The sequence below is a fragment of the Anastrepha obliqua genome, chromosome 4, assembly GCF_027943255.1.
Source record: "Anastrepha obliqua isolate idAnaObli1 chromosome 4, idAnaObli1_1.0, whole genome shotgun sequence".
Lineage (NCBI taxonomy): Eukaryota > Metazoa > Arthropoda > Insecta > Diptera > Tephritidae > Anastrepha > Anastrepha obliqua.
Genome location: NC_072895.1, coordinates 60,422,108 through 60,437,437, shown reverse-complemented (window position 1 = coordinate 60,437,437; position 15,330 = coordinate 60,422,108). Strand labels below are relative to the sequence as shown.

The 15,330-nt window shown below is 34.7% G+C and overlaps 1 protein-coding gene across 1 annotated transcript; it reads left to right on the top strand.

The window, feature by feature from the left end:
• Window positions 1-3,729: 3,729 nt before the first annotated feature.
• LOC129244900 (sensory neuron membrane protein 1-like) lies at window positions 3,730-15,267 on the top strand. Its single transcript, XM_054882802.1, has 8 exons — window positions 3,730-3,918; window positions 12,034-12,191; window positions 12,268-12,409; window positions 12,477-12,731; window positions 12,814-13,110; window positions 13,179-13,382; window positions 14,728-14,906; window positions 14,967-15,267. Exons 1-8 carry the CDS (start codon window positions 3,817-3,819, stop codon window positions 15,118-15,120), a joined length of 1,491 nt encoding a protein of 496 aa, XP_054738777.1. The 5' UTR covers window positions 3,730-3,816; the 3' UTR covers window positions 15,121-15,267.
• The last annotated feature ends 63 nt before the right edge of the window (window positions 15,268-15,330 follow it).

Below are 15,330 nucleotides of genomic sequence, written 5' to 3'. Positions count from 1 at the left end.
TCGGCCGTTAACAGATGAATTAAGACGAATATCTACAAAGTAACTAAACAAACAAGGGCCCAATTTCAACAAACTTATAACTGACGAATTGTTAAGAAAGCCACGCGCAGACATAGGCTATGTTCAGAAACGCATTATAATGCGCAGTACTTGCAGCGCTGGCAGCACTGTCAATGTGACAATTCATGCAACTAATAGAATTGTTGAAAAATTGCAAATAGATTTGTTGCATTTATGAACGCGCTGTGCAGTAAAATGGAATTGTTACTAAGTTTGGTCATGGACGATGTATGTGAGGAAAAAACCGATAGTCTTTAATTAAATTTAAGAAAAAAAAAACCGTGTAAAGCTTAAAAGAAGGACATATCTTGTCAAAAGTTTAATATCAACATGGAAAATACCCAAAAATAAGTCTTTTTTTGAAGCCATGATGTTGATTCTCTACCGGATGTATTGTTTCTTTTTTTTATTCGCTTATATGTGATGAGTAAATTAGAAAATTTTCGCTGGGCGATGTTTCTATCTATTTTTAAATCTTTATTAACTTTTTTTACTTCATCTACGACCTTAGCCCAGAGCATGCTCTTTTTCCTCCTTCCCTACGTGAACTCGTTCTCCATGCTCAGTCGGACTCTGAGCAGTAATTTGATCTCCGATGTACTAAAGTAATCACTAAAACCAAGAAAAGTATAATAAAATAAAGTTTAAATATCGTATTTTTCATCAATTTTTGTATTAAAAGCTAAAATAAATAATTAAATACCCACTTTTCATCAGACATTGTACTAGCGTATTTATTGGCAGTGTGAAAATTTTTGCTGCAAATAATGCACGACTTTTGATACAAAAATGACGTTTAAGAACGCGTTGCATTTGCAGTACTGACATATTTGCATTTTTGAACGCACTGCTCACTCTGAAATGGTATGTTGCGCATTATAATGCATTGTTGAACAAACTAGTCACTAGCCTTCGGCGGACCTTGCCAAGAAGTTGGAGGAACTGTACAACGATAGATGACTGGAAGAACAGTCATGAACAGACAGAAATGAAAGTAGACGACATACGCAGATTCATAGTCAAATCAAGATGGTTCGACTAATAAAAAGCAGTGGTTCTTCAAGTGGTTTATCAAAATCGTATCTTTTGTGCTAATCACCGCCAAACTCTCATGACTCGTTGTTTGGCGTGGAAGCATAGCATAGAGAGATTTTGCGGCAAAGTAATTGAAATATACGCTTGGCGATAGCGAATATCGTAGGCGATAAAACAATGAACTGTTTGATAGTCATAGACATATGATAAAGATCCAACGACGCAGCTAGGTAAAACGTACTTTTTTGCAATATTTTCTGATATCAGAAAAATATCAATACTCTGGAATCCAATCTGTATTAAATTCTTAACATCGCAAACTTGAAGGATCGAGGTCATCAAAAACTCAAATGAAAAGGAAGAAAAATGTATTTTTAATTACATAAGTAAATTTTATTACTACACATTTAGATTCTTTCAGATTTCACTATTTTTATTCAAAATACGGCTCTTAACAATTATATCTCAAAAATTATATCATTTAAATGTCCAGCATGCACACATCTATGGGTAAAATCCGCCAAATAGGCGATTCATGAATACTCCATTGTTGAGAAAGGCGAGATTTAGTCCAGTTTTTGGTTTGCCAGACCTTTTTCTATACTCGACAGAACCCGAACCAGTATCTTGGCATTTATTTGCCAAGCTTTGAATTGTCGACCAATAAATCAAGAATTTCTTTCGCAATATGTTGTTCTTAAAAATGGAGCATTTTCATAATAAGTTTCAATAATTGTCTGTCTAATTGACAAATATCAAAGATGACATAAAAAAGATACCGTCTAGGAATTATTAAGGGCGCACTAATCAGTTCTGCAAATCAAAGATGGATTAGCGTTAACACCTGTGAAATTGCTAGGCAAACATGGGCAAGGCTAAGTCTACGTCTGTCCAAGAGTGTTATAAAATTGAGTACACTTCAAATTAGGACCTTAGTAGGGGCCCTCACAGGACATTGTCTCATAGGAAATTAGGCATTAACATGCATGATTTTGCACATGCCCAGCTCTAGCCAGAAGCAGGAACCGATTTTTGAAATCCTACTTCTTAACGAATATAGATAATCTACACACTTTAGGTATCAGCAACCTTTTACGCTTTGCACAAAGCTCAGGATGGTTCAATATGAAGAGGGAAATGTAGCCCAACCCCACGCGGCTCACAACGGACCCATTTCGTGGTCTAAGTGGCATCGGTGTCTATATGTGCGATGAGGCTGCCAAACCTAACCTAACCTAGGAATTATTCATTACTGAGATCTCTAGGCATCACTTTTGAAAGAAGAAATTATAAAATATTTATATATTGAATTCGATCTTACTTCGTTATGCATATACATTGAGTGCCGTAAAACTCACGCTCGATGTGTGACCAGAATCGACTTCAAGCGAAGCAAATGCAGTTACAAATGAAGCGTCACAATGAGAAATGTCACAATGAAAAACCATAACTACACCTTCCTGATAATCGACGCAGAAGTAATCCGTGAAAAAATGTTACACAACCAGTACCGTGAAATCGTTCAGAGTGCAGAGTCACCTAATGATTGGGTTTCATTTTATTAAAATTGAGTAAATAAATAAATGATTTGCTTGTTTGTTAATGATTCAATTTATTTTGAAGAAAAATGCATACAAATAATTATGTGGAAATTCGAAGATGCTCAGGATTTGAAAAAATATAACGATTAGAAACTTCAGTGGAGTCTGGTAGACTCAAGGTCACTAGTTGAAGGATTAATCAAAGAAATAAATTAAATATAGAATAATCGCTATACTAAAATCCAGATGTACGAATAGCATTTTAGCCATGGCAATTTCGCCACTACTGTAAATTTTGTAACACTCCGTTCATGCCAGGTTTGTGTCTTAGCTATGCCTTCATAGTTATTTATATAACACACACATTTTAGACACACACACAAAGCCATACAATAAAAATTCAAATGACCGAAAACACAGCAGCTATATTGAGTATAAATAATAATAAAACAATAATACAGATATTACAAATGAATGACTCAATTAAAATGTGTAAAAAGGCGTTAAATTTAAGGACACGCAAGCCGCCTGAACTTACTCCCTTAGCTTCTTTATAGTAAATTAAATTCACGCACAGTCTATCCAATGTCTGCCAAATATAATATTCGAAATTTCGTAAACATAGTCAAAATTGTTGTGCCTCAAAGTGTTACCGCGAATAAGCCCCTCCCAAACAGCTGCTTTCCGGTCAGAGCTATGCATAAATATGTATGTTTGCGAGTATATGTACAAATATGTGTTCTTTAAATATTTGGACTGTAAATGTGAGAAATAATAAAAAAGTACGCCCCTTCAATTGAAAATGCCGTCGCACAAAAGCCGACGACGATTGAATTAAGACGGCAGGCCGTTTGCAAGAAGACCTGCGGAAAGGAGTGCATTAAAAATTCATAAAAATTATTAACAAACGAATACTCAGACAACAAGGACACGTATTTATTTACACACTTATACACATACAGATATGCACGCGCAAGAGTATGAGTGGGTAATTGCTACTATGCAATTATAATACGTCGACGGCTGAGGTGAAGACAGAATAAAATCAGCAAACGGCGAATTCTTTCAAACAGTCCTTTTTAAAGATCGGGCACGCACATTTCAATATAGACTTTTTTTAGTGAGAGCAAAAATTATTTAAAACACCTTTTTTCGCGATATACTTAATAGTTTCGAGAGAATGTACAAGAAAATCCTTATCGGTTCGGCTGTTGCGCTTGTGTTGGGCATATTCGTTGGATTTGTGGGGTTTCCAAAATTGTTGAAGAAAATGATAAAGGGGGTATGTATTTAAAAGAGTTACATAAAATATATACTTTCAGTTTCGCGCGCAAAATATCTGACATAAATTTAGATTAACTAAAATACTTCAACTAATTACAGCAAAGGTATAAAAATAGTATTGAAGGTGAAGTGAAATGAAATTTGTAATTAGGACTTCTAGGGAATCCGATAATCTAGCAACCTTGGTTCTATGATATTTTAATTTTTTGTGTTTTTTCTTTCGTTATGAAAATAGAAAATAATTTAAAACGATATTTATTCTTTGTCGGTGTGTAATAATACTTAAAATAAATACAATCACTTTTATAACAAACAAAAAAAAAAAAAATTAGTTGAAAAAAAATGGCGCTGTAGGTGAGCTCCTGAAAAAATTTTACCCTTGCTGCGGGTGAGATTTTCACTCTTCACTTATCTAGAAAATAAAAATCAGAAAAATTATTAATCTAAAGTGATATAAATGCCAATTATAAACAGATATATGTAAGAGTGGTGCTATCATTACATATATGTACGCTCTGTGTTCAAAAATTATCTCGAATTCTGATTTTTCGCAGACTATGTACCTATATTCGAATCTCGATTTTTTTGTGGCGATATGTTGGTACTCATGTCTCTCACTCATGCCGACGAGTTCGGCCATTTTGAATGTTCAGTTAATTGATGACAGCTGCTTTGCTTGCACGTGTTGAGGCTCGTCTTCGCTTTTTACCTATTCAAAAAGATGCACCAAAGAACCTGTATCAAATTTTGTGTTAAAAACGAAATAAAGTGCGCGGATGCATTCCGAATGTTAATTTTGTCATACGGAGAAGCTACTTTGGACCGCAGCAACGCTTATCGGTTGTACAAAATGTTCTCAGAAGGCCGAGAAGATGTGAACGACGAACAACAGACGAAAAAATTGATGAAGTGAAGAAAATGGGCATGAGAAGGGTCGCCGCAAAATTTGTACCAAAACTGCTCACTTTCGACCAAAAGCAGCATCGCATAAACATTGCTAATGAGATGTTGGACTCTGTCCGCGACGACCCAAATTTTCACCAGAGGGTCATAACTGGTGACGAATCGTGGGTGTATGGGTATGACGTAGAAACCAAAACTCAATCATCTCAATGGAAGCTGCCGCACGAACCAAGACCGAAAAGAGCGCGCCAAGTTCGGACGAATGTAAAAGTTTTGCTTACCGTTTTCTTCGATTGCAGGGGCGTTATGCATCATGAGTTCTTGCCACAGAGTAAAACGGTCAATAAGGAATATTACCTGCAAGTTATGCGCAATTTGCGCGAAGCAATCCGCCAGCAAAGCCCGGATTTGTGGAAGAACAAAAATTGGCTCCTGCATCACGATAACGCCCTTGCTCACACATCGTTGCTTGTGCGCGACTTTTTGGCCAAAAACAACACACTAATGATGCCACAGCCACAGTATTCCCCAGATCTGGCCCCTTGTGACTTTTTCTTGTTCCCGAAACTGAAGAGGCCCATGAAAGGACGACGCTACGCTACGATTGACGAGATAAAGACGGCATCGAAGGAGGAGCTGAACAAGATAAAAAAAAATGATTTTTTGAAGTGGCTCGAAGTTTGGAAAAAACGTTGGCACAAGTGCATGATATCTCATGGGGATTACTTTGAAGGGGACAAAATAGATATTGATGAATAAATAAGTAATTTTTGACAAAAAACACAAATTTCGCAATACTCTTTGATCACATCATGGTAGTTACGCACCAAACCATTCGGCTACGGCGGCCGTTATACAGCTTTCAATGTGACTAGAAAATGAGAAAGCGAATTTTTCAAACTTGAACTCGATTTTTAACAATTTTAAATCACCAGATCGCCTTGAATTTGAAATATTTCCAGACTTTTTACAAACTGTATTAATTTTATGTATACTACGTTAACTTATTTTGAAATTTCATAAAAACAATTCCTTCAATACGCAGTAGCACTCTACAAACTTTTCATTGCGACTTACTTTTGTCGTTTAAACTGAATTTTAAGCGTTGATGTGTTAAGGTGTGCCGGTGGTCTAGAGCTCGAACATTCAGGGTATTTTTAGGAATTTTTTTACAATAAAAAAAGAAAAACGATATTAAAATTTTTTAGGTTTTTTATTTTACTTCTTTTACATACAAAAATGATTTTTTTTTTTTAATTTTAATAATTTCAAAAATGGCGCTGAAGTTGACCCTCCCGAAAAATTGGACCTGGACGGTGTTGTCCGCTCTCTATTTATGTTTTGGCTCTTCTATTTATCTGAAACACAAAAACCAAAAAAATTATTAATCTGTATGACTGTAGCTATATTCCGCTACTAGAATAAAAAAAGAAAAATTTTACAAAATGGTGCGGTTTTGAATTTGACACTCTAAAAATCGTTTTTAATCAGTTTTTTAATAAAAAAATACGAAATAATTGAAATATATTAATAATAATTAATGTTGTGAACAACATATTAAAATATCAGACGATTCGGTTGACTAGTTTTTTTTTTACAACACCAGTCCGAAAAGTCGTTTCGAGATATGTAAATGAGTTTAAAGTTTGAGGTACAGGAGTGCACGGACCGCTCTCTACTTAGTTAATGGGCTGTAGAAGCTATAATATTGGATATTTCCACATGAAAATTTCACAGTATATTCTTGCTCGAATATATCGAAAAAACAAAGAATCGATTTTTTGAAATTTCAGGACCACCGGGTAAGAGGCTTATAGCAGAATTTTATGACCAACATTTTTGTGGTACATTTTAATCCGTAATATCCCTGTGTTAGATGTATTTGCTTAGCTTTCCCACAAAAACCTATTGAGTAGTTAGAGAGTTAAGATGTTCCACAAATATATTCCCCATTAATTTTTCCATAAACAGCTGAACATATCAAATATCTTAAATGTAGGGCTCGCAATTTTCAAATACCAATTTACCATAAGAATGTGCAAAAGGGTGACTCTAGAAACTACATAATTCTGGCGTAAGCATTCAAATCGTAATTTTTTATTCCGTCGACCAAAATCCCTTGTCAGAGAACTATCACAATTAATTTGAAATTGAAAATTAAATTAATAACCTAAAAGATAAATAAATATTATTGTATATAATATAAAAAAAGAAAAATTAATAAATGAAATTAAGTAAGTTTTTGTGGGAACTGATTACTACATTTACTTAAAAGTGAGGGCGCCACGAGTGTTTTCTAAAATTGTTTACCTTCCCGAATTGCCTTCTAAATTTAGCGTGGACAATTGACTCAAAAATTTTCTTTGAAATTCGGTTTATTCAAATATTGATTTTAATTGAAAAGAGAGCAAAGGGACTCTATCATGTTTCAGGTATTGAATTTCGCAAATTTTCTTTCAAGTAATTTAATTCCGAGAAGTATCGCTCGTCAGAATCGTTACTAATAAATAAATACGAGCACATTCTGAAGAGTATTTCACTATTCGTAGAAAATGATATGAACTCTTCACTAACTTACAGTTAAAACCTCTAACAACCGGGCCATCTACTTCCTTTGTAAAATCAATCGTTAAGTCCGAAAAACCATATAATTTTATTTCTAGCATATATTTTTCGGGGTATCGTCACAAAAACAGTTTTATATTACTGAAAAAAGTCAGATCATAAAAATTTCTAATATCTGGACAATCTGCTAACCAATTAAAACAAGTGGTATATCAAATTAAATATTGTATTATATACTAAAATTGCACATTTTTCATTTCGCATAAAATTAAACTTTTTCAAGATATTTAAAAAAGTTAAAAAAATAGAATTTTTGCAAAAATATGAAAATTTTCGATTTATGTCTATTGTAGGAGATTTATAAGCACACAATTCTCGAAAAATCGTTTTTACTCATTCCTTAAACCTAAACCATTTCTTAAACCTAAAAATTAATGATATACGTAAACTAAATGCTCTGATAAATATTAAAATTATTCACATGAAAATAGAAATACCCACTTCTGCACTGATCACACCCAAGTAAAGCTTAACATATAACACAGAATATATTTTAATCAGCTGAAATCTGTGACAGCTATTACCTTTCGATGGCATCTCTTTTGACAGAAGTTAAGCAGATAAACTGAAATTTACTAAACTAAGTTCGGTTTCGAATGGGGATCATATGAAAATAATATAAATCCGCTATGAAAACTGTGGGTCTATGAAAACTAGAATTCGCAGAGGAAAATTTCCTGACGTTATAATTGCCCAACGGAGCATGGAATAAAATGGTTGACTGGTTCAATACAAGACACAAAGGAACTAGTGTATATTCGTTCCGGTCGCTCAATTGGCACTGTGATCTGGTGATGCCCGTTGAGATATTTTTCTTCAAAAATGCGCTGACCGCCAATGGACTATGATATAGAGATATGTGCATATGTTACTGCGTATATGTATTGTTGAAAATTACTTGACATTCACAATATGTGGTTTGAACAAAACGGTGCCACATGTCACACAGCCACGAATCAATAAATTTATTACGATATACCAGAGATCAATGATTTCTCATATTCTGTCTCAAATTCGCCGTAAAATATCGACTGATTTAATATTTTTCGACAGTGTTCTGTGAGACAACCTCAAATATAGAGCTCATAAACTAGAAACAATTGAAGCTTCGACAGATAACATTCGATCACACGTTTCCGAGATGGAGCACCATTATGGCTAATGTCATAATAAATTTCATCAAACAAATTCTAAGCATACACATTTGGAAAATATCACTTATCACTCGAAAATTCTTATTTAAAAGATGTGCTTAATTAGAATTCCAAAAAAGAAATTCGAAACTGAAAAACCATTTACATGATTCAAATCATTGAATTATTTTTAATATTTTTATTAATTGAAATATGATTAAATCATGAACCATTTAGAAGAAAAAAATCGATTGTTTTTCATAACGGAATCAAGACAGATTTGAGGTTGACCCACAATAAGTATTTAAAAATTAGAATAGATTGCGTTGTCACCTCAAATTCAACATTTGGGATGTGAAGCAACATCTGAAGTAAATTTCTGACTGATATGTGGAATATTTCAGTGGTAAAAGCAGTTTTAAAGTTCTGTACGCCCAATTGAGGTCACTACTCAACAAATTATCTATAAAAGCACGCGATAATATAGGGCTCTGCATATCGACCAGTTATTTCAGTTTTGCCTAAATATTTGTATGATATGCGCATGAAAAAGCTTTCGACAATTTGTATGATAAGATCGATTGATCACACTTTACAACAGAAGCAATCGGTTGCCATTTGAAGGGAGACTTTTCGGGTTTTTCCTATGTTTCGTAAATGCAGACAAAACATAAATTCAGCACAACGTAACAAAGACCAAGGAACTGAGAAGTTAATAAACCTCTCGTGGTTAATCAAAGCCGAAGGAGATTAGGTTGAATCTGTAGCCTGATTATGCACATGCACCAGTTTTTCGGGATGCACGCGATGTCATTTACATCTATTACATTGAAAAGCGTACAAACATCCTCGCCCAGGTTAATATCATACAAAGCACTTGAATCGATTCAATGCCGATTTGAGGAAAAAACGACCGCATTGACAAGAACAAAATTGTCTTCTCCGACTAAAACTCACCAAAGCACAAGTCCGCATTAACGATAAAAACAATAATTAAATTAATTTACGAAGTGCTCACTCGTCCAGCATATCATCAAGATTTAGCCCTCTGTTACTACTTCGTATTTCCAAATATGAAGAAAGTACTCAACGGTAAGAGGCTTGAGTCAAATGAGAAGAGGGCGCAGAGCGTCAAAATAGTAGACAAATTTGTATGTTTCCATTGTGCAGCATTGAATGCAAGTATTTAACTATCTGTGGACTACAACTACAATGCGTTAAATAAATATACCACAGGGTATGGAAATATAATTCATACTTCAAACAAAACTTTCGTAACTGAAAGTTTTCAACTTTGCTCAAAATCAAAAAATCTTCATCAAAATTTCAAATTTATTAATCAAAATTTTCAGAAAATTTCCGTGTATGCAATTTTATAGCCCATTCAGTTTTGGCATAACAAAATGCAAATTTCGTTGGTCGCTGAAAAATCGCAATGACATATTTTTTTGCTGACAGTGTTGGGTGTTTTTAATGCATAAAAAATTTTTGAGCATTCGTTGTATCGAAGAAAATGCATAATACCGTTAACAAAAAATCAGCATGAATGAATTTAGAGCACAATATAATAGCAAAACCGAACAGGCTACAAAATTACAGACGCAGAATTTTTCTAAAAATTTTGACAAAAGTTTGCAATTTTAATAAAAATTTATTGGATTTTCTAAAATTGCGTATATAGTTTACAAAATCGTTTTGTTAGAGTATAAGCTATATTTAAAAAAAAAATGATTAAAATTAAATAAGAAGCAAACCTAGTCATTAAGTCCTTTTTCCGTAGTTATTTAACCCTTATCTTTTATTGCGCCATCCAAAAAATCCAAATTTTTGTCTGAGTATTTATTTTAGGACCAATAACAATACAAATAAATTTTTTTTTTGTTTTTGTTAAGTGCTTTTTTTTAATGTTGCCATATGGCAACAAATGTTTTGTATTCGTTTCAACCGCAAATAAACTTCTTCTGCAATCTAATGCAAGTTAACACCTTACGAGAAATTTGTTGCCATATGGCAACAAGCTTAGTTTTAAAAATTAGCACAGCTTTTAAAGCTGCGAGCGAAAAAATATTTATGTGCTAAATGACAGATTGAACATTTTTCTATATACGTTATTCAAAAATTATTAAAAACGTTTGCCCAAAATGCCTCAAAAATCTAAAAATGCAAAATACAAATTTCAGAGTGAAGTGCTATATGCCAGAAGGCTTTCTTTAAAAATGTTGTATTACCGATATATAATGGGCGATTATTATTTATTTTATTTCTGTTTAACCATTAAACTTCAATTTTTGAAAATTTGTGACAAAAAAGTTGATATTTTTTACAAGAGAGTGTTGACGGCCTTTTAAAGTTTACTGTTGCCATATGGCAACAATATTGCGAAAGGGTTAACGAAGTATACAAATGTCATGGAAACTTGTACGCGTAATGATAAAGACGATAAATTGCTATCGCACTGATCATTGGACGCATTTTTTTTCTCCGAAGGGGGAATCTTACATATATACAGTCAATATAGACGGCATGCACGATAAAGCTGCACCTCATTCGGGACCACGCACAGTCAGTATTACTACTAAACTGGATTTGCGAACCAGTACACCTACACTACACCACCATATATTGGTCCGCACCAACTTCGATTGCAGCATGTGACTTACAATGTTGCCCGGGGTTATTCTGTTTTTAATGATTTCTTCAATGGACATTCTTTCATATTCGTATCTCGGGCAGGAGAAGAAGACATGTTCCACGTTCTCACTATCGTTGCCGCAGAACGAGCAGTCTGCTGCGTCCTCGTGGTCGAGTCTTTGCAGATACTCTCTATAGCATCCATGTCCCGTCAGGAACTGTGTCAGGTAGTAATCTGTGTCCCCATGTCCTCTCTCAACCCAAGCCTGCACGCTTCTGATAAGTTTATGTGTCCACCTCCCTTTTGTCGTTAGGTCCCATCGATTTTGCCACTCAATTATGCTCCCCCGTCTTTCTTTCTTACGCTCTTCCGCCGTTAGTCGAATGTTTAGGCTTTTGGCTTTGTCGTAGACTCTACCCAGTTCAGAGGTCATTATATCTGGTGGCATGATACCCAATATGACACATACTACTTCAAACGACACTGTCCTGAAAGTACAGGGCACTTAGTCCAAAAACTATTTTCGCCTTCTTCGCGTATGGGACGCATAGTGCCATAGTATGCGTGTGCAACAGTAAAATACAAATGTTATATTTTAACATAAATAAGTAACTAATCTATAAAAGTTCTTCAAATAAATTCCAAATTCCAATTTCTAAGTTATTTGAGTGTAAGTGACTGGAGGGCCAACGAATGCCCCTTTTGTGAATTGCTTTCCTTTTTTAAAATATGCTGATTAACTGCTTATACTTTTCTCTTAAATCAAACAACACTTAAAATACTAATGAAAATTTTAATCAATATTTTTTTGCTCCAAAAGCAATTAAATTTAAAGCCCGGCAGTGAGCCTCGTCAAATGTGGGAAAAATTTCCAATTGCACTTAACTTCTCAATTTACGTATTCAATGTGACAAATCCTGATGAGGTACAAAATGGCGGAAAACCACATGTGCAGGAGGTCGGACCCTTTGTGTTTGAGTAAGTAACAGCAATTTGCTTGCCATTTCACATACACACAAGCACCCTGAATGACACTTAAGTAAATACTTTAAAGAGAATGGAAGGACAAATACGATTTGGAGGATTTTGAGGATGAGGACGCGGTTGCCTACAACATGCGAAATACCTTCATTTTTAGACCAGATATGGGACTCAGCGGTGAGGAATTAATCGTAATGCCTCACCCACTAATACAAGTAAAGATTAATACATAGGTGGTTTTTCATATTTTTTGTATTCAAAAAAAAACGTTTTTCCTTTGAGATTATGGCCATCGCCGTGAAACGTGACAAAGCAGTCATGATCAACATGATAGCCGAGGGCATTGAGGCGCTCTTCAAGCCCACTACGCCTTTTGTGCGCGCACCCTTCATGGACATCTTCTTCAGGGGTATCGATGTTGACTGTTCAGTGGATCATTTCGCAGCTACAGCAATTTGTCTCAACTTTCATACTGGTGCGGTGAAAGGAGCGGTCAAAGTGAATGATACACATTTCAAATTTTCACTAATGGGAGGGGTGAGCTTCCATAGTTTAAATGTCCACTAGCAAGCGGTAAAAATACACACAAATTTTATTATGTCTTTATTTAAATCAAAAGGCCAATCACACTGACGCCGGTCGCTACAAAGTCGCCAGAGGTGTCAAGGTTAGCCGCGATATAGGGCGCGTGCTGGAATTTGATGACGCTGATGAGTTGAATGTGTGGGATGGTGATAATTGTAATCGTTTTCATGGCACTGACACAACAATTTTTGCACCCCTAATGAAACCCGAGGAAGGTTTGTGGTCTTTTGCTGCTGATCTATGCCGTTCTTTGGGTGCGGAATTCGAGAAGAAAACCAGCTATGCAGGCATACCGGCGTATTATTACACAATCGATTTGGGAGATCCAAAGGTAACTAAAAAGTCGAGTGAATTACGGAAGATCAGTGTACACTTCTATTAATTTGCTCTCCATTTCAGAATGAACCCGAGAATCAGTGCTTTTGCAGAAACTACCCAGATGATTGCCCGCCTAAAGGAACTATGGACCTAACGCCATGCAATGAGGCGCCCATGATTGTCTCGTTGCCACATTTCTTCAGAGCTGATCCGCAGTTGGTAGCAGATGTGGATGGTTTGCACCCGGAAGAGGAAAAGCACGGGGTTTTTATAATTTTCGAAAGCGTAAATATTGAAAAGAAACTTAACAGAATGCAAAATTATCATTACAAAGCTATTTACGGTAGGAGTTTCAAAAAAATTTCAAACATGTGAAAGTTAAAACTCAGCGTGACAAAGTGTTGTGTTGGAAAATCTTTAAATTGATTCACTGAGCACCCTAAAGTGTGAAGCAGTGCGGCAGTGAAGTACTTGAATTCATATTACTTCACTAGGATACTGCAATAGGATTCTGAAATCTGTCTCACTAACAGTTTACCTCTAAAATTCGGCAAATGAAAAAAGTGCGCCTAAAAGTAGTTATCATATACTTTTCCTTACCATTATTGGTCCATACCCCTACAATTTCTTCTCATGCATATATACCCCGTTGCAAAATTATTAGCACTACTATTTTTTTATATAAAATTCATACTACACAAAATGTTAAACTTTATACAACATTTTTCAAAATTTCATAAAAATTTTCCACTTTTTTGCAAGAATTTTTCTCTAGTTTTATGTAGCAGTTTTATCGTCCAGTAAGTTTTGATATAACGCAAGTTTCAAACTTCGTACAAAATTTTTAAAAATTTCATCAAAACTTTCAAAAAAAGGAAAATTCACTTTAGCGTAAATTTGGTATAAAAGTTTATAGATCAATAAAATTTAAACTACTCCTTTAATTCACTTCACAAATGTCCAGAAAATGATATCCTATGCTTTAAAAACAAAAATATACATATATCCAATTTTTGATAAGCCTCCAGAAAACATCCCGAAATTGAAAAAAAAAATTTAATTAAAAAACCAAAAATAAATATTTAAAATTCAAATTTATCATTCGTTCATTCAAACTCAATTTCTTGTGCCATAAATAAAAAAAAATTACATAAATATCTATAAAGGGTGGTTAAATTTCAAGGGCCGATGTTGAATGTGAACCACACCTAAACGTCAACGACACCGTTGGACTTCTTTCTTTCTGGTTATTTGAAAGAAAAGGTGTACGTCGATAAGCCAACAACAATTTAAAAGCTAAAGAATGAGATAATTCGGCACATTAACGGCATAGAACCTCATTTATGCCTCAGCGTCAGCGAAAATTTAGACCATCGGATGGAGGTGTGCCGCCGAGGCCGCGATGGCCATTTGGCCTATATTTTGTTCCATGCGTAATTGAACCATACCAATATTATCATTATAAAAAGAAATGACAATAATTTCTCAAAAAAATTGTATTTTATTCAAAACCAACACCCGCCCTTGAAACTTAACCACCCTTTATTTTTTAATTTTTTAATTTTTGAATGGCTTCGGACCATCCTAATGTGCACATACATATGTATATTGTTTTATTTATTCACTACAGATATCTGGCACTCCCTTATCTGCCGCTAAACGTTTACAATTCAGTCTCTCCGTCATGCCCGTGCCTGAGGTTGAGGTTATGAAGAATTTGCGCACTCTCACCATGCCACTATTTTGGGTCGAAGAGGCGGCGAGCTTGGATAAAACATGGACCGATATGTTAAAGAAAAAAGTTTTCCTGTGAGTATGGCTTAGATGGAATTGAGTTTTTTCTCAACTAAAATACTTATATTTCCACAGAGTGATTAAAATCAACAACGTCTTTAAATGGTTGTCCACGGTTTTCGGAGCCCTGGGCTTACTATTCAGCCTCTATATGCTTTACAATAACAGACAAATTTCGTTGACAAATGTTGCACCAACTACCGATACTAATACTATCGATAAACATTAACGCAATTTACAAATTAGTGAAATGCATACAAATTATAGAGTGGAAAAAGGCAGGACTTGAAATAAGATATCAGTGAATGTGTTAACATGCTGTAATAATGTATGTAGTAGTAGTGGTAAATATGTAAAAACATACTTAGTACATAGAGAGTAGCATTAAATGTGAAATAGTGACGACTTTCGCAAAGCAATCAACAGTTGTTTCGCTTCT

What these genes read in the sequence shown, in the direction of transcription:
- LOC129244900 (XM_054882802.1), top strand. Translation starts at nt 3,817, where the DNA reads ATGTACAAGAAAATCCTTATCGGTTCGGCTGTTGCGCTTGTGTTGGGC. An exon ending in TGAAGAAAATGATAAAGGGG is followed by an intron (nt 3,919 to 12,033) that starts GTATGTATTTAA and finishes TTGCTCCAAAAG; the next exon opens with CAATTAAATTTAAAGCCCGG. An exon ending in TTTTTATAATTTTCGAAAGC is followed by an intron (nt 13,383 to 14,727) that starts GTAAATATTGAA and finishes TATTCACTACAG; the next exon opens with ATATCTGGCACTCCCTTATC.